At 38.0% G+C, this 24,320-nt stretch overlaps 1 protein-coding gene across 3 annotated transcripts in view; it reads left to right on the top strand.

The window, feature by feature from the left end:
* Positions 1-24,320, top strand: part of NBAS (NBAS subunit of NRZ tethering complex) — a 585,536-nt gene that overhangs the window by 342,620 nt on the left and 218,596 nt on the right. For all 3 annotated transcript variants that reach the window (XM_077153236.1, XM_077153235.1, XM_077153237.1), the window contains 2 exons: positions 4,306-4,382; positions 5,226-5,363. In XM_077153236.1, coding sequence (XP_077009351.1) covers positions 4,306-4,382; positions 5,226-5,363 — 215 coding nt within the window. The remainder of the gene's footprint in view (positions 1-4,305; positions 4,383-5,225; positions 5,364-24,320) is intronic.

Below are 24,320 nucleotides of genomic sequence, written 5' to 3'. Positions count from 1 at the left end.
CAAGAGCATCTGGTGTCACCCACAGAGAAGAGGTTCCCTTGAAGAACTGGTGCTGCAAAGCTCACTGTCCTTGATGTGCAGGGAGGAGATAGCCGGCAGTGCCTACCACTGCAGTGAGACTGGAGAGGAAGAGAAGAGAGAACCTGGCTTTGGTGACCTTTAAAGGCAGTGTCCTTTGGGACAAATGGATGGAAGCCAGGTTTTAGGGACTTGAGGAAAGAGTGATTGTCAAAGTAGTGGCTGCAGTGGAGGCAGACCACTCATCTAAGAAGTTAACCGATGAAGAGAAGTAAGGGACCATAGAGTGTTAAAATTTTTGGAAAGCGGTCTAAGAAAGAATATCTTTTATCAAAACTAGTGTGATTTATTTGTGTATTGGCTAGGGTAAATCAAAATGAAGAACTTGTGACTCTAAATCCTCTGTTTTTAAAATAATAAAAACACATCTAAATGTCTTTCAGAGTGAGGTTGTGAGGTGTAATTAATTCACATGATTGTCCAGTACTCAGAAGCAGCTAAGTAATAATAATAAATATGGTAGCATAACTATATCAGTTAATCAGTTGTGACTGTTTAAGTCTGCTGGTTTCTTCTTAATGAAATTAGTGTATGTGCTTAAATGCAATTGTTGATCCATTAATAGTTATGATTTATATAAAATGGAAGGTAATTGTCTCTGTTATCACTATGGTTCCTTTCAATGAAAGAGCCTATTATCAGTCATCTCTAGTTAAGTAATCAAAACATGTCCTAACTGAAGAAAACTGTTTTTTCCTCATGTTTTCAGTTTATAGAGGTGGAAAGGGGACTTACTGGGGATTTTCTATATGCTAGAGAGATGCTATTCACTTTATATAATTTACCTCCTTTAATACTAACTTGTACACAGGAGGACAGTAAAGCTCACATCCAAAATCTAAAATACTTTGAAGACCAAAAGGATTTCCTATGGTTTGTTTGGCCTCAAAACTTGAACTAAACTGACCTGAGGCTATTTTAGTGTTTGCTTATCCCTCTTAGTGTGAGTATTCAAATGTTTATCAGCCTAGATATTATTGTCTTTGATTATGGGGTGCTCCCAGATACAGGAGTATTGTGTCATACAAGATAATATCTAGCATCATTCCCTAAATATTCAAAAATTCTGTATTCTGAGAGACAAAGTCACACAGTCAATCAATGGAGAACCTCAGTTTGATCCCAGGTGCTGAAGCTGGTTTCCTTCCCACTGCCCTGTTCTACCTGATACTGTAGGCCAGACAGTCATTGTCTATTTCTGGATCTCATTTTAGTTGTATATATGAAATAAAGTCCATGGGGACGTTAGTCACCGGCAGGAAACATGTTTATTTTAGGGCTATGATTTTCAGTGCTTAGTGGAAATGAAACGATGGTCCTTTAGAGTTCCCTGTATCATTACTTTGAGCTCATGAAAAATACTATTTTCTGTTTTTACTGGTATATAAACCTTGCATTCCATTACATATATTCATGAAATGCTGTGACCATTTTGTCAGTTGTATCTACAAAATACAATATTTGTTTTAAAACAAGCCTTCTGGAACATATGTTTCCACATGAAGGTTTTCCCCTTCAAAGATAGCCTATGGGCTATGTCATCAGTGCTCTTTTATTCCAGCTGTGTCATCAGTGCTCTTTTTTGTTTTTGTTTTTATTTTGTTTTGTTTTGTAATTACCTTCAGTTCTGCAGCGTTTTCTTTTATTTTTTTTTCTTTTTATTAGAGTGCAGGTTTACGGAAAAATCATGCAGCTCCATACATTCCCGCTATTATTAATAGCTTGCATTAGTGCAGTACATTTGTCACAATTGATGAAAGAATATTATTATAATAGTACTATTAACTGTAATCCATGGTCTTTTGAATATTTAGTGCATTTTCATCCTTTGAGATTGCTTTGACTTTTTTAAACAGCAGAGTGCACATTAAATGAAGTGAAAGATTGTTGAGATAATGGAAAAAAAAAGTTAAATGCAACTGGAAGATAGTGACGATCAGGGATTGGTTTTCCTAAGAGGGCCTGACACTGGCTCCAAACACAGCTCCACGAGAGCTTGTTTCTCCAGTAGCAGGGGCAACAGCCATATACTCGGAATGGAGGCTTCTACAAATTTTGATGAGTAGGTTCAGATGTGCTTGTTTGAAAATAGACCTCTTTCATGCATAAAGACAGAAAACTATATGAAGAAAATTAAAATGGGTGGAAGAAAAACTAGGTGAGGTGGCAATTGAACATAACCTTATAGAAGATTATAAGGAAGAAAATTAATAGGAAAAATTATTGGTATATGAAACAGTTTTTGTTTGTTTTAATTAAGGGTCCTCAAGAATTGTTAGGCAGGTATAGAATGGTAGAATGTATGGGACAGACATAAGTCAAAATGGCAGTACTGGGATTTTATGTGTGTGTGTGTTTATTTTATAGTATGTAATTTCTTGACTAAGTTAAATCCTCCTCCTTGACTAAGTAAATCCTCCTTTCTAAGTAAATTTTAGAAAAGTCTAAAATTTTCATCAGATTGAGTTCACATGCTTTTTCTTGCTTTATTTTTCCATGTCCAAAGTTTAGAGATTAGCCCCTTTTATCCTTTAGTTTTTAATTGTCTTCCAGGATGCATTCACCAATCTTATACCTCTTTTTTGCTCTCATAATTTCTTGCATAAAATTTGATTTGGGACCTTTGCATTGAATTTTTAAAATTGTTTATTTGGTAACTTTCTTTTTCCCTAGACTATTTATTCTTGAAGGGTGGGGACTCTGGTTCTTCCTTAGGCCTGTCTCTGGTTCAGAGAGGATTTTTTTTTTTAACATCTTTTATTGTAAAATATATATACAAAGCAAAGAAAGAAAAAGCAATAATTTTCAAAGCACACTTCAGCGAGTAGTTACACAACAGATCCCAGAATTTGTCATGTGCTACCATTCCATCATCTCAGATTTTCCCTTCTAGGTGCTCCAAAATAGTAGAGGCTGGAAGTAATATTTATACCGTGATTCAGTTGTCATACTCATTTGTTAAATCCTGTTTTCACAGAGAAAGTTTTTGATCATATGAATGAAGGAATGAATTTGAAATGGCTTTCAGACAAGTATCTTTTGATTAGAAAACATCTGTAAAACCATATGATTCCTTGGGAGGCCTGAGGCTGATTGGCAGGTCATTTGATTTATAAGGTCATTTGATTTATAAGAACACATGAGAAATGAATATTTTGAGAACTGGTACTCTCTTCTTTGTAGAGTCACAGAGAAGGAGGAAGCTCAGTTTTTTTTTCACCTGCGCATCACCCACAGGAAGTTCTAAGTCCTAGGTCACCCTCTGACATTTCCCACGCTTGTAGATTGCCTTCACCCTACCCTCATCTCCGTCTCCCAGACTGTGGAGAAGCTAAGGTTTATACAAATGACTTAAAAATTGTCCTCAGACAGACATAAATAGAAAGGTAGATCTTCTGGAAAAGCATATGGTGCCTTTCCAAGGTCGAAATGTCATTTACATTGGATGAGTCCCGTGGTCTTCTCCTTCACTGGTACAGACGATGAAAGTCTGTGTCTTAAAACCGAGCTTTGCCTTGTGGTTGAGCTTGCCTCTATGCACTTGTCATGAAAGCCCTGAATGGAGGGGGGCATCTTTACCCAAACTGTATATAAGCAGAGGTCTTTGGGGCAGTGCACTCTCTTTTCTTCTAGCTATGACGTTACAGGTGTGGCTTATATAAAAAGTTTGCTACTGGGGATCTTTTAAGACATTATATGAGCAAAGCAAGAGGCTTGATTTTATTTATTTATTTATTTTTGGAGTGCAGTAGAGACTCTCTTAAAAGTAGCAAAAGCTACTTAGTGTTCTTAAAAGTAGCAAAAGCATTTTGTTCTCATTGTAGTAATGAGATTTACCCTAAATTTGCATCCACTAAGCTGTTTTGTGCTCTGATCTTTGGCCCTCCTAAGATCACCCTGCATGTTATTGTTATTTACACACATCATTTTCTGGCCTGGCCAGGCCTGGTCTTTAAGTGCAGCAGATGCCACCGCTGCACCTGCACACAGGCCCTGCAGCTGGCATCACAAAATGTCCTGCCTGAGGGAATGGGCAGCACAAGGCCTGAGCTCAGGCAGGCTGATCATTTAGCATAGTCCCATGGGACCTGCATGTTGAAGTGCTGAATAGGTTTCTGTATCAGATCTTAGAGGGGTCTCTGAAACTGACGTCTGTTGAACTCATATAGGACTAAACATATGGCACTTAGTAACTATGAATGTTTTTTTTTTTCTTTCCACATTCAGTTCTCCTACAACTAGCAAGTGATGCTTTACCGAACGACATGACCTTGGCTCTAGCTTATCTCCTTGCCTTACCGCAGGTGGGCTTACCCTTACTAATGAAGAAAAACTTAAGAATGGGTAAACTAAAATCTGGGCTGGGGATTTTCATCAGTGAAATTGTTTATTAAAGGTTTTGATGCTTACTGATAGCCCTTGGGTGCCGAAAGGACCCTACTTGGTATCCATATATGTTAGGGTTCTCTAGGGAAACAGTGACAGGAGATGATGATTATTTTATATATATAAGATTTATTATAGGAATTGGGCATGCAGTTATGGGTGGGGCTAGTCCCAATTCCAGTCAAATAAAGTAAACGAGGACTTGATTGGGAACACAGATGAAGGTCGTGATGAATTCCCCAAGAGAAGCATGCTGGCTGAAATGAGGTGGAAATTATTCCTTCTTACTGTTGAAATCATCAGTTCTCCCTTTAAGGCCTTCAGCTGATTGGATGTGATGTCTCTCATTGCTGAAGGCTCTCTCTCTTCAGGTGTTGTAGATGTAATCAGCCATAGATGCAATCAATTTACTATTTAAATCCACAAAATATCCTCCCAGTAACAATCCAGCTCATGCTTGCTTGGTCAAACAACTGGGAACCCTAACCTAGCCAAGTTGAACATGAACTTACCCATCACACCAGGAGTAAACTTTACAACGTTAGTTGAAGTGCCACTCTTTAAATCCACTTTTAAATGCATAAGATCTACCTTTACGGTGTCTTCTGAATTTTACTTTAGCCAACTAAGTTGAGCATAAGTTTAAGCTGATATGATGGAAACTTTGAACCAAAATCCTGCTGTAATGACTAGAAATGTAATCAGTTTTAAGCTTGTTAATTTCCTCTCAGCTGAGTTAATTCTTTCATGTTCCCTCCTAGGTGTTAGATGCTAACAAGTGCTTTGAAAATCAGTCCCATTCTGCTTTATCTCTCCAGCTAGCAGCTTATTACTATAGCCTACAGATCTATGCCCATTTGGTACCATGTTTCAGGGACAAGTGCCATCCGCTTTACAGGGTAAGTCCTCGTTATTTCTAGAGTTAAAGCTCTTCTAAAATAGTCAAAATGCATGTTCATGCTCTGTGCATGAACTGATGTGCTTTGTATTCAGAGTGTATTCCAAGTGACAGAAAGCCCTTGCTTTTTCTCTATTAGGTGCAGTTGCTTGTCTGGGCATCAATATATAATAAGAGTTTCTAATAGTTATTGTGAAGGTTGATCTTTCTCTTTATCTTTTTTTCATTTACTTTATTTGACAGATTTCTTAGTTAAGAGGGTGAAGTAGTCAGGAGGCTAAATGGAGAGTTGACTTTTTAATTCATTGTCCCATAGGAAGTTGGCTCTATGTAATTTAGGAGAGTGGGCAGTGTGATTCTTCTAGCAATGCTGCATTTTTTTTTTAAGTCGGAGATATGAGAGTAGTAATTGGATAGATGGACTGTTGAGACGTATTCTATCTACTTACCATCAAGCTGCAGACCTACTTCATATAGCTTTATTGTTAATTTCTAAGTGAAAACACCTAAGTGTGGACACAAGTCACAAGTACCTTCTTTTGTGGGCACAAAAGTGTTGCCCAATGACCATTAGGAATAACAAAGCTCTCTAGAGTCTCTTGTAAGGTCTGCTTCTCATTATCAGCACTGGGGAATGAGCCAGTTTTTGTACTGGATCATTTCAAGGTGATCACTTTAAGAGTAGATAAGCAAATAGATCAAATTTTTCAAATCCACTGTTTGCACCAACCAAGGTCCAAATGTGACTGCAGCAGGACCCCTCTTCTACTGATTGAGGCATGCAGTGAGGAGATAATCTTTCAAGTGCATCGAGGATCTAGCTGCCTCAGTCATCCAAAGCCTGTTTCAGAACCTTTGAGCATGTGAAAATGTCACGTGTTGACAGTTGGCTATGGCTGTCATCCATGTAATCTTTATTTTTTAAAAAAGTGAGCAAGAAGAGAGGGTGAATTACCCACAACACAGGCCACTCTCCCAGGGTCGTCATCAGCATTTAGGTGTGTATTTTCTTAGACATAGTTTTATTAAGGTCACAATACCTGGCCAAGAAACAGAATTTTTTCCTTTTTATCTTTTTGTTGATTTAGAATATTGATTTGTTTGAGAATCATGGCTGTTTGTTTGTGGTAGCTACTGTCTACTTTGTGCAGTTACTTTATTCTATACTCAAATTTTTTTTTCTTTTTATATCTCAGATATATTTTTACATGGAATAAGAAATGTACATTGACCTAAAAGTTATAAATTGAGGAAGTGAAATGGTATGCGTGGCAAGTTTGTTTCTGGAATAGCGTGCTTAATGTTTCTCGATTATGTCTAATTGTATGGTTGGCAAAGTGTGTTTATGACATGTTTATTGGTGTCTGCTTCTAAATACCTTGGTCTTTTCATTAGTGTTCTATATGTACAGAAGCAGCTAATAATTTGCCCCAAAGCGCAAGCATATTGAGACACTAGGAAGCTTTACTTTGACCAAAAGCATCATACTTTGCTGTAGAACTTGACTTTTTTTTTTCTAAGTCAATTGTGTCCTCAAATTGACTGGGTTTTCTAAATGGATACTATTGAAATGGGATCCAGGTGCTGAAATGGAATCTCCCTCTTTCATTCCAGTTTATATCATGCCAAGTGCTATGTCTTTCATGTATTCAGATGATTGAAAGAACATTTGGTGATTGATCTCATCTGTCATTAAAGATTCCCCAAGCACTTCAAACGTGTCGTCCTCTCCTCCTGGGCACTGGGATAGGAGGATGGATATGGCGTGGGGCCTGAACTCAGTGAACTCACTGTGTACTCTAAATCCATTGGAGGCAGTTATAGAGTGAGTTCAGGCAGCTGCCACGGATTCCTGAGGATTGATGCAGGTCAGAGTACCAGTTAGAACTCTGAAAGCCACAGAGCTTACTTCAGAGCCACATTTGTGGTCTTCAGTGTCATTTCTTAGAAATCTTAATAACGGCAGTCTTCTTGGGGGAAAATTCTAGTATAACATCCTTTCCTGTTTTTTTTTTTTTCCCCTGGATAGCAATTTTACTATGTTTCCAAATTTAGAGAAAAAATCCCAAATCACATGGTGTTTGTGAAGAGTTAAGTTAGGAAAAAGCAATTCATTTCCATCTCGGCGTTTATATCTAACCATCACTGTTTCTTACCTCAGCTAACCCCCTTCACTCTGTAAGAAACCCCATTTAAAATTTCTACAACTAAGGTTTGCAAAGAGATATAGTAGAACATGGAAAGATAAGTGTTTGAAGTGAAGATATGTCCATGTTACCCTGGGGTTTCTCCTAGGTTCACAGCAATTCTTTTCACTTGGTAGAGAGTCTTAGAGTTTTATTTCCAGGTTTAACATTTTGTATAGCCTTTCCTCCATTTTCAGCATTTATTGAAGGCGAATTTAGAGCTTGGCCTTGTAGTGTGAAGAGCAATAAGATTTGATTCAAAATCTCTTTTTCCCCTTCATTATCCCAACATCTGTCTCTTCCTTACAACTTCCGTCAACCCACCATCACTGCCCTTTAACTCTTGGTCTTTTTGTTATCACTATTTTCCTATCAAACTGTCTTTTCCTTGGAAGGTGTTTCGTGGAATTGCCCGTCTCTCCCTGGCCATTGGTCTCTGATTCTGGGTGGCTGAACCATCAGCTCACCCGTGACATGTTTCTGACACCCACCACTATTCCCTTTTTTTAGGCCGAGTGGCATAGGGCAGCTGCTGCTCAGGGTATCTGCGGCTGATAACGTGGGGCTGCCTAAACCCATGATTTCTAACTTTTCATTGCCCTCCAGTGGTACCAGGCAGCCCAGGGCTAGGTCTCCAGCCTGTTAGTTCTTCAAGGGCTTCTTGGCAATTCTGTGCAGTGTATGCTTGTTGATCTGAAAGGAGAAATGAAAGTTAGAGTCCAGGATATTTTTCATATGAAGATGTAAAAGCATTCTTTAACTCTGATAGGTAAATACATATGGTAAGGGAGTATGTGGGAGAGATTATCCAGCCTCAGCATCACCTTAATTCACGCTTCCAGAATCTTCACCTAAATTCCTGTTAACAGGCCCCTAAGCATCAGCCTGTCTTCATTTTTATTACTTTTATGTAGTTTTCCCACGCATGTGCTAGAGTAGTCTTTCTAATATGAAGGTCTTGCCATTCTACTCTCTGCTTGAAATTCTTCAGTGTCAGTGTTCTAGATACTGAAAAAAACAGTAATGAACAAATTTCTTTTTGTTGCCTACCCATAACACTTACTGAAGCTTAACTTTCACTCAATTGTTGTGTTAACTTGTCTCTAATTCTATTATCTCTCCCCATACTCCCTTTATACCCCCATGCTTATGTGCCACAGGAATGGTAACTCAGAGCACTGTGTTGACTAAAAGTACTGATATAATTTGTGGGTTATTTTTGATAAAAGGCTGGGGCATCTTGGAGGGAAGCTCTCTCCTGAGCCAGCCATCAGGGGCTCCTGGAACTCAAAAGCTTTCGTAGATGGCCTTAGGAAATGCCCACCTCTGCCTTCACTTTCCTTTTGTTTATAACGTAATGATGATTGGCAAATGGTCAGTTGCAGAGAATTTTCTCCTCTAGTATTTGTCCTAATCAGCATGTTTTTATGTTAAAAAATAATGCACAAGTAGTATACAATAAGAAGCCAGTGTTTCCTTTTTGTATCCTTTCAGAAATAATTTATGGATATACGTATTTGTATATTTATTTTTACACAAATGTAAGCTATGTACAGTTTTTTGCACCTTGATCTCTTTTAGCTATATCTTATGTTCATAATGATTATAAATGCATTTTGTAGTGTTGTTTTCCTTGCATTCTTTTAAAAAAGTTTTCAGAAGATAAAATCAATTTTTCCTGCTAGGGCTGCAAACACAGCAGGGGATGAAGTTCCAAACTTTATGGTAGACTATCTCTAAAATGTTTTTTTTTAAGTTATGTATTGAAAATACTAAGTAGAAAATTATCTCAAGCAGAATAACAACCTGAGGGGAAATATACCACCCGTTTAAAACTTTCCAAACAGTATTACAAAGAAACGAAAACTATTAAACCAGAAGAGATTTATTACCTCTAGGAGGAAGCAGTCATTGAGCATTCAGTTGTCATGAATATTTATGCATATTTTGTTTTTACAGGAACTTGACCATATCCGTTAAAGAAATTTAATTTTATTTGTCCCCCTGAAGAACTACACTGCCATGGTTTGGGGAAAAAATAGAATAACTTAACTTTCCTCATTATCCTTTTTAAACTGTTAATACCTTTTTATGTTGCTCGTTTTTGCAGCCTGTGATGTTTTATAATATCACTTTGAATTCAGAGTGTGGAAAACTTTGAATCTACCCATAAAGTCCTTCAGAAGCTTCTTGAAGGTTAAAAGCTTTCACACCCATGGATCATCTAATTAGATTTAGAGGGGAAGAAGAGAGAGAAGAGGAAGAGAGGCTTGATTGCACTCTGAAAAACAGCAGCAACATGCTAGTGATTGCTGTGGAGCATTCGTGTAGACCTGTCCGGTCTTGTCCAGAGGTCAAGGGAGCATGTCCGGGGTATGGAGACCCATAGGGTAGAGGCTGGAAGCCTGTTGGCCTTCGGGCTGGGTGGCCACAAGCTGGTCATCTTTCAGCCAGGAGCAGTGCCCAGTGCCACTCGCTGGGCTGAAGTGAGGGTCACGTGGAAATGGATATGAAAGGGTTTTAGAAACTTTAAAATGTCACTTGCAGGGATGAATGAATAAATTTATGAAATGAAGTGTTGGGTTGAATCAGAGATGCTTTGGAATATTTTAAGAAAACAGTGGTGATAAGCTCATGATAAGAGTTGTTATTAAATCAAATATTAGAAACAATCATAACCAGTTGAATTCTTTGAGGAAGGGATAGAGAGTAGTAGTGACAATGCTAATATGACAACTTGCATAGGAATGCAGTATGCAGAGCATGTTCATCCATCCATTAATCCATTTAATCTTAATTAGGACCCTATAAAGAAGAAATTACGACTTCAGTTTCAGTAATGAAAAACTAGAAGCTCAGGAAGAAAAAACTAGTAATCAGGCTCTTTGATACCACTGCCTAAACCACCCCCCCCCAATAATTAACTTTAATTTTTCTTGGAAGCCTTTGTGAGAAGTTGTCCTTCTCATTAGTAGTTTGATTTGAAGTATTAAAAATCGGTCTTCCAATATACTTACCAAATATTTGATACTTCTTAAATTTGAAGGCTTAGAAACCTCTCAACAAGGAATTAATTGAATTGCCCCACATCCCCACCATGTTATAACAGAATATTGAAAGGAGATATACTTATGTCAAGGAGTTGAACAGGAATGGTGCTCATGTTCATGGTTCTAAACATTTTCTGTAATCAATCATTAGCAAAGAAAAAGAGAGACTTGTCATTACAGCTAAAGGAAAGTATCCCGTTGAATATCTAACTTTGTTCCGTGTGTGCATTTGTGTTCATATGAAAAAAGGGACAAGAGGAAGAAGATAAGTGGGGGGAAAAATCTATCTGGACATAATATTGAATGACATTATTAAAAGCTATCATTGAAAGGTGATCATTTGTGAAAGAACCAAGACTTATTTACATTAGTGGGAGCTGTGTATCCACTGGTATAAGTCAAGAGGCTTATAATTTTTTTTAACTTTATTGTAAAATATACCATACATACAAAACAAAGAAAGAAAAATTCAGTAATTTGCAAAGCACACTTCAACAAGCACCTACAGAACAGATCCTGGAGTTTGTCTTGGCTACCATTCCATCTATCTCACATTTTTATTTCTAGCTGCTCCGAAACACTGCAGGCTAGAAGGAATGTTAATATAGTGTTTCAGCAGTCACACTCATTTGTTAAATCCCATTTTCTCTGTTATACCACCTCCCTCTCCTTTATCCTCTCCCACTCTGTAGGAATCCTTGGGGAATGCCCGTTCTGACCCTTTCACGCTGAGCAGAGGTGTCCACACTGAAAGACCAGGGATGCAATTAATTGATAATCCTGGGGAGGCCGGTCCCTCTAGATTTCAGGATTTATCTGACCTGGGAACCCTCTGGAAATTATATGTTCTGGGAAGGCAAATCTAGTGCATGAAAACCGTATAGAGGCTCAGTTTGGGTCCCAGGTGTTGGTTAAGAGCCAACAGGAGTGATGTTGATTGGGGTTTAGCGATCTGTGACCATTAGCACTATCTAAGTGGTTGTTAGCTATTGGTCATAGCATGTATTTTTAGTTTTCCTCCTATAATCCCTCTACCATTGACCCCTTGTTCACTATCGAGCTATTGAAGCAGTTCATATGAGAACTTACTTATAATCATAAATTTAATCATTGGGAAACATGGCACTTTATATACCCTTTCAGTCATATTCACCTTCAATATGGCAATGTTACTTATAAACCTGCTAATTAGTGATAATTACTTCTTTCCATTCCCTTGCATTTAGATTCAGTTTCTTTGGGTAGCCTTTCCTCTGTCTCTAGCTTCTGAGTACCTCTCGGTCTGCTATACTCTACTTTGTAACCTCTGAGATTACCTTTACCAGAGTCGTAATAGTGAAATCATATAGTATCTATCCATTTGTGTCTGACTATATCATTCAGCATTAAGTCCTCAAGGGTCATCCATGTTGTAAGAGGCTTATAATTTTAAGAGCTATCCCTCCCTGCAGGCCACATGTAAAAGGATGGTTTTTAGGAGGATTATGCTGGGAAGGCACAGCCCTGCTCAGCCACAGTAAACACCTCTCCCACAGGTTGACAGTATTAATTGAGATTCACTGCATGTGCATTTAGTACTATGCCTTTTCGATACTGAATACTGAAATATCACCTATTTCTTAAACATTTCTTAGGAAATACAGTTTTGATATACAAAAAATATGAAATAAAAATTGTTCATAGAGGGACTAGATAATTTCTGCTTGGTGAAGGAAATAGGGTAACGTGTAAACTGTGTAGGAATCTATTGGCTATAATTTGTTGCTCTGAAATTATATTTTTTAACAAAGAAATCTGTTCTAAATATTTAGATGAGATGAGACATAGAACTTTTCTAGTTCCACGCCTGGAGGGATTTATAAACATTTCTAGATGGATTTATAAAGATTTATTGCATTTAAATGTGGATTGAATTTTTATATATTCATAGGATTATAGGCTTAGAAAGGTGATCATGTGGTGATGCTCCTTTGTTTTATGTCTTAAGAACCTGAGGTCCAGAGGCATCAAGAGAAGGAATTAATTGCTCCCTCTGTGGGATTCCAGAGCTCTTGATTTGTGACTCTGTAGTGGTGCTCCTGCTGAGAGCTGTTTGTGAGCTGTGTGTTTGAATGCCTGTGTTAGTCCACTAGTTTTGAATTCCTTGAGAGTAAGATCTGGGTCCATTTTGCCTTCATAACAATAATGGAGAAAAAGAGTGCTTTAACGTACTTGATTTGTGATCATTGATAGTCTTCAATGATAGTTTCCTCATTGTAGGTGAGGAAACAGAGCTAAGAAGCAGCTTGCCCAGATTGCATTTCTACTAAGTGTGGGCTCTAGAGTACAAACAAGTATTAATGACTTCACAACCACTTGGGTTAAATATGCCCCCCCCCTTTTTTTTTTGCTTGTGCAAGAAATGCTACTATGTTCTAGGGAAGGCAAATATGTGAAATAGAAATGGGCCCTTCCTCTGGAATTTGCATTTTAATGTTATGAAGAGAAGGCAATGTGAAGTAAATGATATGATGATTGTACAATTAAAGTATGTTCAGTTTATGTCTTTGAATGAGTTCCATACTCCCTTTCATTTGTGGAGCACTTGCTTTATGACAGGCCTTGGCTTGTATATTTTGTAAACATTATCTGTTAGGCTTTCCACATCCATGTAAGCTGTCTGTTACTTTTGCCATTTTACAGCTGAGATGATGATACTCATAATTGTTGTTTGAACAAGACCACACACCTAGTAAGTCTACTGCCTTGTGCTTACTTCACTATGTCATGTCATCTTCATTGGCAAAAGAGATAACACGTTCTTTTTTTTTTTAACTTATTTATTGAATGATATATATAAAAAGCAAAGAAAGGAAAAAACAGTAGTTTTCAAAACACTCTTCAACAAGTAGTTACAGGACAGATCCCAGAGCTTGTCATGGGTAACCGTACTATCCTCTCAGGTTTTTCCTTCTAACCGCTCCAAAATATAGGAGGCTATAAGGAATAAATACTTTTTTTTTTATCATGGCAATCAACTTTTTGTATGTGTGTGTGTGAAAAATAACATTTATACAAAAAAGCAATAAATTTCAAACCCCAGCACCACAATTAGTTATTGAATGTATTTCAGAATTTGGCATGGGTTACAATTCCACAATTTTAGGTTTTTACTTTTAGCTGTTCTTAGATACTGGAGACTAAAAGAGATAAATCAATTTAATTATTCAGCAATCATATTACTTGTTAAATCCTAACTTCTCTGTATAACTCCACCATCGCCTTTGATCTTTCTGTCCCTCTCTTTAGGAGTATTTGGGCTAAAACCATTCTAGCCTTTTCATGTTGAAAGGGGCTGTCATCAATATGGGGTAGGGAGATGGAACTATCTGATGTTCTGGAGAGGCTGGGCCCTCTAGGTTTCAGGATTTTTCTGGTCCAGGGACCCATCTGGAGGTTTTAGGTTTTGGAAAGTTACTCTAGTGCATGGAAGCTTTGTAGAATCTTTTATATTGCCCTAGGTTTTTGTCATGATCAGGTTCATGTGTCAACTTGGCCAAGTGGTGGTACCTGTTTGTATGATTGGGCAAGTGCTGGCCTGTCTGTTGCTATGAGGACATTTCATGGAATTAAATCATGATCACATCAGCTCCATCCACAGCTGATTCCATTTGTAATAAGCCAAGGAGAGTGCCTTCTGCAATGAGTGATGCTTAATCTAATCACTGGAAGCCTTTTGAGGAGGATTCAGAAGAAGAGAGGCTCTTCTTCCCTCCATTGGAATCGTCAGGTTCACAGCTTGCCTTGCAGATTTTGGACTGTACATTCCCACAGTTATGTGAGATACTTTTATAGATTTTATATTTATGAATATTTCCTATTGGTTTCTCTTTCTCTAAAGAACCCTAACTAATACAACTTGGTATCAGGAGTGATTCTTAAGAAACAGAATCTTAAAAATGAGTTTTCATGAATGATTTTCTACTCTGACTGGATTCAAAGGCACTAAAGGACTCTGATTCCCATAATCAGAATGACACTGCCAATCCATGGAGTGAGTTGGCAAAAGAGATAGTCAAAATATCACCATTGGAGTCTTCTAATGCCCTTTCTGGATTGTCCTTGAAGAACTTCAAGGCAGAAATTCGAGCAGTGCACCTGGTTGTTCATTTTGCTTGGAAGGAGAACTGGCCAGAGTTGCCTTTGTATATTGACTCGTGGGCTATTGCTAATGGTTTGGCTGGATGGTCAGGAACTTGGTGACAAAGAGGTCTGAGAAAGAGGTATATGGATAGAACTTTCTGAGTGGGCTAAAAACATGAAGATATTTGTGTCCCATGTGAGGGTGATTTCAGCAGAGAAAGGTTTCAGTAATCACGTGGGTAAGATAACCCGTTCTGTGGATACCAGTCAGCCTCTTTCCCAGCAACTCCTGTCATTGCCCAATGGTGGTAGGAATGGAGGTTATGCATGGGCTCAGCAACATGGACTTCAACTCACCAAGGCTGACCTGACTACAGCACTGCTGAGTGCCCCATCTGCCAACAGCAAAGCCCCACACTCAACCCCGGACATGGCACCATTCCCTGAGGTGACCAGCTGGCTACGTGGTGGCAGGTTGGTTACATGGGACCACTGCCTTCATGGAAGGGGCAGTGATTTGTTCTAACTGGAATAGACACATACTCTGGATATGGGTTTGTTTTCCCTGCGTGCAGTGCTTCTGCCAAAACTGCCATCTGTGGGTGTACAGAATGCCTTTTCCATCGTCATGGTATTCCACACAGCATTGCTTCTGATCAAGGAACACACTTCACACAAATGAAGTGCGGGAATGGACACATGCTCCTGGAATTCTCTGGTTGCCCATCATGTGGAAGCAGCTGGATTGATAGAACGGTGAAATGGCCTTTTGAAAACTCAGTGATGGTGCCAACTGGGTGGCAATACCTTGCACGGCTTGGGTAATGTTCTCCAGGAAGCTGTGTTTGCTCTGAATCAGTGTCCACTGTATGGTGCTGTTTCTCCCATAGGCAGGATCCATGGGTCCAGGAACCAAGGAATGAAAATGGGAGTGGCACCACTTTCTATTACCCATAGTGATCCACTAGGAAAATTTTTGCTTCCTGTCCCTGCGACCCTGAATTCTGCTGGTCTACAGGTTTTAGTTCCAAAAGGGAAAGTGCTTCCACCAAGAGAAACAATAATGATTCCATTGAACTGGAATCTAACACTGCCACTGGCTCACTTTGGGCTACTCATGCCCCTGGATCAACAAGTTAAGAAGGGGATTACATTACTGGCTGGGGTGATTGACCTTGACTGTCAGGGGGAAATAGGACTGCAACTACACAATGGAGATAAAGAAAAGTTTTCTTGGAATATAGGAAATCCCCTAAGGTGTTTTTTAGTACTACCATGCCCTGTGATTAAAATCAATGGAAAACTGCAACAGCTCAGTCCAGGCAGGACTACCAATGGCTCTGAAATTTCAGGAATGAAGGTTTGTGTCACCCCACCAGGCAAAGAACCACAGTCAACTGAAGTGGTTGCTGAGGGTAAAGGGAACATGGAATGGGTAGTGGAAGAAGGTAGTGCTAAATATGACCTATGGCCACGTGATCAGTTACAGAAACGAGGACTGTAATGCTGTTTTGTTCATGTTATACTATTTAAGTTGTAAGATATCAAGTTTAAGAATGAATATTACCCAAGGACTTGCACCCTATTCTAGAGAGATTTAATGTGTTTCCCGTTACATGTAGTACATTTGAGTATTGTTAGGTGAAAGAAAAATGTGTGTTTTATTGTTTTTTTGTTTAAAAATTAGGTATGGTTTAAGGTAGATGTGTATAGCTGCCAAGTTGACAAGAGGTAGAGTGTCATGGTCAGGTTTGTGTGTCAGTTTGACCAAGTGGTGGTACCTGTTTGTCTGGCTGGACAAGTGCTGGTCTCTCTGTTGCTGTGAGGATGGGCATTTCATAGAATTAAATCACGAGCACATTGGCTGCATCCACAGCTGATTCCATTTGTAATCAGCCTATGGTAGTGTCTTCTGCAATGAGTAATGCTTAATCTAATCACTAGAAGCCTTTCAAGGAGGATTCAGAAGAGAGAGGCTGTCTTCCTGCTTTAGCTGGAGAGCCTCTCCTGTGAATTTTGTCCAGACCCTCCATCAGAATTGTCAGCTTCACAGCCTGCCCTACAGATTTTGGACTCTATGTTCCCATGGTTACGTGAGACAAATTTATAAATTTTATATTTACAAGTATTTCCTGTTGATTTTCTTTCTGTAGAGAACCCCAACTAATACAGTGTTCTTTAGGATGGACTGGAATGGTTTTGATTGGAGTTTGGCAAGTTATGATAGGTAGCAATGTCTAAGTGAAGCTTGCATAACAGCAACCTTCTGAGTAGCCCATTGTCTCTATTTGAGCTCTCTTTTCCATTGATACTTTATTAGTTGCACTTCTTTTCCCCCTTTTGGTCGGGATAGAATTGTTGGTCCCATGTTGATCCCATAGCACCATGGGATCAACAATTCCATCTCCCACGTGACCAGGGAAACTTTCACCCCTGGATATCATGTCCTATGTAGCGGGGAGGGCAATGATTTCACCTGTAGAGTTGGGCTTATAGAGACTGAGGCCACATCTGAGCAACGAAAGTGGTCCTCCAAAATTAACTCTTACGCATACCTATAGGTAGGCTAAGCTTCTCCACTACCTACATAACCTTAAGAAAAGTAAGCCTCAAGATCAAGGGCATGCCCTATTGATTTGGGGTGTCCCTGAAGTTTGACACAGTATCAGGGGATTCCCTGATGGTAAAGTTTAATAGTACCATATTTTTTCTCCCATCCTTCAAAGAACTTTGCCATAACTTTTTGATCATCTGCTTAATATATTCTTGGATGTATCCAGGCATTCATTGCATTAAGCTATGCAGGATTAAAGGACTTCGTTCTTACTCTGGACATGCTGTGTTTCAGTTGTTCAAATGAGCTTTTCAGATAGGGTGAGTTAGATTATGTGCTACAGAAAATTTAGATTCCAGACAAAATAACCCTTTTTTCCTTCGGTCTCAAAGAGTAACCGTGGTTCTAAAATATAGGCAATGTCTTCTTTAGCCCTGTGTTCTGAATTACTTTATCCCTGACCTGATCGGCTTCATTCTTATCTCTAAATACCAGATAATATATATGTGTCTGCTAAAGCAGTTTACAATCTAGGCCCCTGTTTTCTTATTAACATTTTCTAAAGGAGACCAAACAATAATTGTTCTTTCATTTCTGGCTTATTTTGCTTCACCAAATGTCCAAAACCAGCAGGTTCATTCACACTATTGCATGCCTCATGACTTTGTTCCTTTTTGTAGCAGCACAATATTTGATCATATGTATCCATAGTTGTTCACCAGTCTTCTTCTCAGTCAGTGCATCCTTCAGCCACCTGCATTCATTAGGCATCATGTATAGTATCCATAATCCATCAACACTCTCAATTTTGGATAATTTCATTGTTCCCAAAAGACAGATAACCAATAAACATACCCTTACCAAATAGGAAATCTAAACCTCCTCTTAATTCTTATCCCTCCCACCATAATTTACCTCTGCTGTTGCTGTGGTAGTGCTGTTTTCGTGTTAAACGAAATTGCTAGTATGCTATAGCAGTTTCCCCCGGTACCCTGGGCTTAGATACTCTTTGTACACGAATCATACCCTTGAAGTAGTTCTTGCAAGAACTGATTTATAGTTTTAGTGTTAATCAATAGGAAACATAAGTCTGTACAACCCCTTTCACACTTGTTCACCTTCAATATGGTAGTATTACTTACAGACCGACTGGAGAATCGCCTTCACTTCTATCTATTCACTTACATTTGAGTTCAACCTTATTAGCTAACTGTTCACCCATCTATAGCTTCTATATATCTCTAAATCCCCTATGTTCTGTATTATAAGACTCTGATTTTACCTTTACCACAGTCATAAAAGTGGAATCATACAATATCTATCCTTGTATCTAGCTTATTTCACTCAGCATTATATCCTCAAGGCTCATCCATCTTGTCATGTGCTTCAGGGCATCATTTCATCTTACTGCTGCATAATATTCCATTGTATATATGTATATATACCACATTTTGTTAGTCCACTCATCTGTTGTTGGGCATTTGAATTGTTACCATGTTTTGGCGATTGTGAATAATGCTGCTATGAACATCAGTGTGCAGATGTCTGTCTGTGTCACTGCTTTCAGCTTTTCTCGATGCATCAAGTAGTACTGTTGCTGGGTAATAGGGCAATTCGATATTTAGTTTCCTAAGGAACCGCCAAACTGTCTTCCATAGTGGCTGTGCCATTATATATTCCCATCAGTAGTAGTGCATAAGTGTCCCAATTTCTCCACATCCTTTCCAACATTTATAGTTTTCTATTTCACTCAGCATTATATCCTCAATGGCTATAGTGCTAGCCATTCTTATAGGTGCGAGGTGGCATCTCGTTGTAGTCTTGATCTGCATTTCCCTTATAACCAATGAAAATGAACATCTCTTCATGTGCTTTTGAGCCATCTATATTTGCTCTTCAGAAAAATGCCTGTTCATATCTTTAGCCTATATTTTAATTGAGTTGTTTGTTCTTGAGTAGTATGATTTCTTTATGTTCAGGATATTATACCTTTGTCCAATATGTGATTTCCAAATATTTTCTGCAATTGAGTTAGCTATGTCTTCACCTTTTTGACAAAGTCTCTTGAGGTGCAAAAGCATTTGATTTTAAAAAATTTTATATTAACGTTTGTTCCCCCATTATTTATTTATTATTAAACTATATGTTTTACTCATCTGTCCGTACCATAGATAAAAGGAGCATCAGACAAGATTTTCACAATCACACAGTCACACTGTGAAAGCTATGATGCAATCATCTTCAAGAAACATGGCTACTGAAACACAGCTCTACAGTTTCAGGCACTTCTCTCTAGCGTTTCTAATACACCTTAAAGTAAAAAGGGGATATCTATACAATGCGTAAGAATAACCTCCAGGATAACCTCTTGACTGTTTGAAATCTCTCAGCCATTGACACTTTATTTTGTCTCATTTCTCTCTTCCCCCTTTTGGCCAAGAAGGCTTTCTCAATCCCTTGATGCTGAATGCCAGCTCATTCTAGAATTTCATCCCATGTTGGTTTACACATCTGGGAGTCATGTCCCACATAGAGAGGGGGAGGGCAGTGAGTTTGATTGCCGTGTTGGCTGAAAGAGATATTCCACATCAGAGCAACAGAAGAGGTTCTCTGGGGGTGATTCTTAGGCCTATTTTTTTTTTTTTTTTAACATGGACAAGTACCAAGAATTGAACTTGGGTCCCCGGCATGGCAGGTGGAGCTCTGCCTGCTGAACCAACTGGGCCCTTAGATCTGATTTTAAGTAGGCTTAGCCTATCCTTTGCGAGGATAAGTTTCATATAAATAGACCCTAAGATTGAGGGCTTGGCCTATTGCTTTCCTTGTCCCCACTGAAAGCATTTGATTTTGAGGAGCTCCCATTGATCTATTTTTTCTTTCTTTTGTTGCTTATGCTTTGGGTGTAAAGTTTAGGAAGCTACCTCCTATTACTAGGACATGTAAAAGTTTCCCTTCATTTTCTTCTGGAAGCTTTATAGTGCTAGTTCTTACTGGAAGCTTTATAGTACTCGTTCTTATATGCAGGTGTTTGATCCACTTTGATATTGTTTTTTTTGAGAGCCAGAGTGTTATTGATTTATTTATTTATTTTAATTAATTAAAAAAAGAATTAACAAAACAATTAGAAATCATTCCAATCTACATGTATAATCAGTAATTCTTAATAACATCACATAGTTGCATATTCATCATTTCTTAGTACATTTGCATCGATTTAGAAAAAGAAATAGAAAGACAACAGAATAAGAATTAAAACAATAATAGAAAGAAAAAAAAACAAAAACAAAAAAAACCTATACCTCACATGCAGCTTCATTCAGTATTTTAACATAATTGCATTACAATTGGGTAGTATTGTGCTGTCCATTTCTGAGTTTTTATATCCAGTCCCGTTGTACAGTCTGTATCCCTTCAGCTCCAATTATCCCTTATCTTTTTTTTTTTAATTAACGGAAAAAAAGAAATTAACCCAACATTTAGAGATCATACCATTCTACATATGCAATCATTAATTCTTAACATCATCACATAGATGCATGATCATCATTTCTTAGTACATATGCATTGGTTTAGAAGAACTAGCAACATAACCGAAAAAGATATAGAATGTTAATATAGAGAAAAAAATAAAAGTAATAATAGTAAAATCAAATCAAAACAAAACAAAAACCTATAGCTCAGATGCAGCTTCATTCAGTGTTTTAACATGATTACTTTACGATTAGGTATTATTGTGCTGTCCATTTTTGAGTTTTTTGTATCTAGTCCTGTTACACCGTCTGTATCCCTTCAACTCCAATTGCCCATTATCTTACCCTGTTTCTACCTCCTGCTGGACTCTGTTACCAATGACATATTCCAAATTTATTCTCGAATGTCTGTTCACATCAGTGGGACCATACAGTATTTGTCCTTTAGTTTTTGGCTAGACTCACTCAGCATAATGTTCTCTAGGTCCATCCATGTTATTACATGCTTCATAAGTTTATCCTGTCTTAAAGCTGCATAGTATTCCATCATATGTATATACCACAGTTTGTTTAGCCACTCGTCTGTTGATGGACATTTTGGCTGTTTCCATCTCTTTGCAATTGTAAATAACGCTGCTATAAACATTGGTGTGCAAATGTCCGTTTGTGTCTTTGCCCTTAATTCCTTTGAGTATATTACCAGCAATGGTATTGCTGGGTCGTATGGCATTTCTATATTCAGCTTTTTGAGGAACCGCCAAACTGCCTTCCACAGTGGTTGCACCATTTGACATTCCCACCAACAGTGGATAAGTGTGCCTCTTTCACCGCATCCTCTCCAGCACTTGTCATTTTCTGTTTTGTTGATAATGGCCATTCTGGTGGGTGTGAGATGATATCTCATTGTGGTTTTGATTTGCATTTCTCTAATGGCCAGGGACATTGAGCATCTCTTCATGTGCCTTTTGGCCATTTGTATTTCCTCGTCTGAGAGGTGTCTATTCAAGTCTTTTTCCCATTTTGTAATTGGGTTGGCTGGCTTTTTGTTGTTGAGTTGAACAATCTCATTATAAATTCTGGATACTAGACCTTTATCTGATATGTCGTTTCCAAATATTGATTCCCATTGTGTAGGCTGTCTTTCTACTTTCTTGATGAAGTTCTTTGATGCACAAAAGTGTTTAATTTTGAGGAGCTCCCATTTATTTATTTCCTTCTTCAGTGCTCTTGCTTTAGGTTTAAGGTCCATAAAACCGCCTCCAGTTGTAAGATCCATAAGATATCTCCCAACATTTTCCTCTAACTGTTTTATGGTCTTAGACCTAATGTTTAGATCTTTGATCCATTTTGAGTTAACTTTTGTATAGGGTGTGAGGCATGGGTCTTCTTTCATTCTTTTGCATATGGATATCCAGTTCTCTAGGCACCATTTATTGAAGAGACTGTTCTGTCCAGGTGAGTTGGCTTGAATGCCTTATCAAAGATCAAATGTCCATAGATGAGAGGGTCTATATCTGAGCACTCTATTCGATTCCATTGGTCGATATATCTATCTTTATGCCAATACCATGCTGTTTTGACCACTGTGGCTTCATAATATGCCTTAAAGTCAGGCAGTGCGAGACCTCCAGCTTCGTTTTTTTTCCTCAAGATGTTTTTAGCAATTCGGGGCACCCTGCCCTTCCAGATAAATTTGCTTATTGGTTTTTCTATTTCTGAAAAATAAGTTGTTGGGATTTTGATTGGTATTGCATTGAATCTGTAAATCAATTTAGGTAGGATTGACATCTTAACTATATTTAGTCTTCCAATCATGAACATGTATGCCCTTCCATCTATTTAGGTCTTCTGTGATTTCTTTTAGCAGTTTTTGTAGTTTTCTTTATATAGGTTTTTTGTCTCTTTTGTTAAATTTATTCCTAGGTATTTTATTCTTTTAGTTGCAATTGTAAATGGGATTCGTTTCTTGATTTCCCCCTCAGTTTGTTCATTACTAGTGTATAGAAATGCTACAGACTTTTGAATGTTGATCTTGTAACCTGCTTCTTTGCTATATTCATTTATTAGTTCTAGTAGTTTTTTGTGGATTTTTCCGGGTTTTCGACGTATAGTATCATATCGTCTGCAAACAGTGATAGTTTTACTTCTTCCTTTCCAATTTTGATGCCTTGTATTTCTTTTTCTTGTCTAATTGCTCTGGCTAGAACCTCCAACACAATGTTGAATAATAGTGGTGATAGTGGACATCCTTGTCTTGTTCCTGATCTTAGGGGGAAAGATTTCAATTTTTCCCCATAGAGGATGATATTAGCTGTGGGTTTTTCATATATTCCCTCTATCATTTTAAGGAAGTTCCCTTGTATTCCTATCTTTTGAAGTGTTTTCAACAGGAAAGGATGTTGAATCTTGTCAAATGCCTTCTCTGCATCAATTGAGATGATCATGTGATTTTTCTGCTTTGATTTGTTGATATGGTGTATTACATTAATTGATTTTCTTATGTTGAACCATCCTTGCATACCTGGGATGAATCCTACTTGGTCATGATGTATAATTCTTTTAATGTGTTGTTGGATACGATTTGCTAGAATTTTATTGAGGATTTTTGCATCTGTATTCATTAGAGAGATTGGTCTGTAGTTTTCTTTTTTGTAATATCTTTGCCTGGTTTTGGTATGAGGGTGATGTTGGCTTCATAGAATGAATTAGGCAGTTTTCCCTCCACTTCGATTTTTTTGAAGAGTTTGAGGAGAATTGGTACTAGTTCTTTCTGGAACGTTTGGTAGAATTCACATGTGAAGCCATCTGGTCCTGGACTTTTCTTTTTAGGAAGCTTTTGAATGACTGATTCAATTTCTTTACTTGTGATTGGTTTGTTGAGGTCATCTATGTCTTCTTGAGTCAAAGTTGGTTGTTCATGTCTTTCCAGGAACCCGTCCATTTCCTCTAAATTGTTGTATTTATTAGCGTAAAGTTGTTCATAGTATCCTGTTATTACCTCCTTTATTTCTGTGAGGTCAGTGGTTATGTCTCCTCTTCCATTTCTGATCTTATTTATTTGCATCCTCTCTCTTCTTCTTTTTGTCAATCTTGATAGGGGCCCATCAGTCTTATTGATTTTCTCATAGAACCAACTTCTGGTCTTACTGATTTTCTCTACTGTTTTCATATTTTCAATTTCATTTATTTCTGCTCTGATCTTTGTTATTTCTTTCCTTTTGCTTGCTTTGGGATTAGTTTGCTGTTCTTTCTCCAGTTCTTCCAATTGAACAGTTAATTCCTGCATTTTTGCCTTTTCTTCTTTTCTGATATAGGCATTTAGGGCAATAAATTTCCCTCTTAGCACTGCCTTTGCTGCATCCCATAAGTTTTGATATGTTGTGTTTTCATTTTCATTTGCCTCGAGGTATTTACTAATTTCTCTTGCAATTTCTTCTTTGACCCACTCGTTGTTTAAGAGTGTGTTGTTGAACCTCCACGTATTTGTGAATTTTCTGGCATTCCGCCTATTATTGATTTCCAACTTCATTCCTTTATGATCTGAGAAAGTGTTGTGTATGATTTCAATCTTTTTAA

This window comes from Tamandua tetradactyla, chromosome 3, assembly GCF_023851605.1.
Source record: "Tamandua tetradactyla isolate mTamTet1 chromosome 3, mTamTet1.pri, whole genome shotgun sequence".
Lineage (NCBI taxonomy): Eukaryota > Metazoa > Chordata > Mammalia > Pilosa > Myrmecophagidae > Tamandua > Tamandua tetradactyla.
The sequence above is the reverse complement of the archived record's forward strand: the minus strand, read 5'-3'. Positions and strand labels throughout refer to the sequence as shown.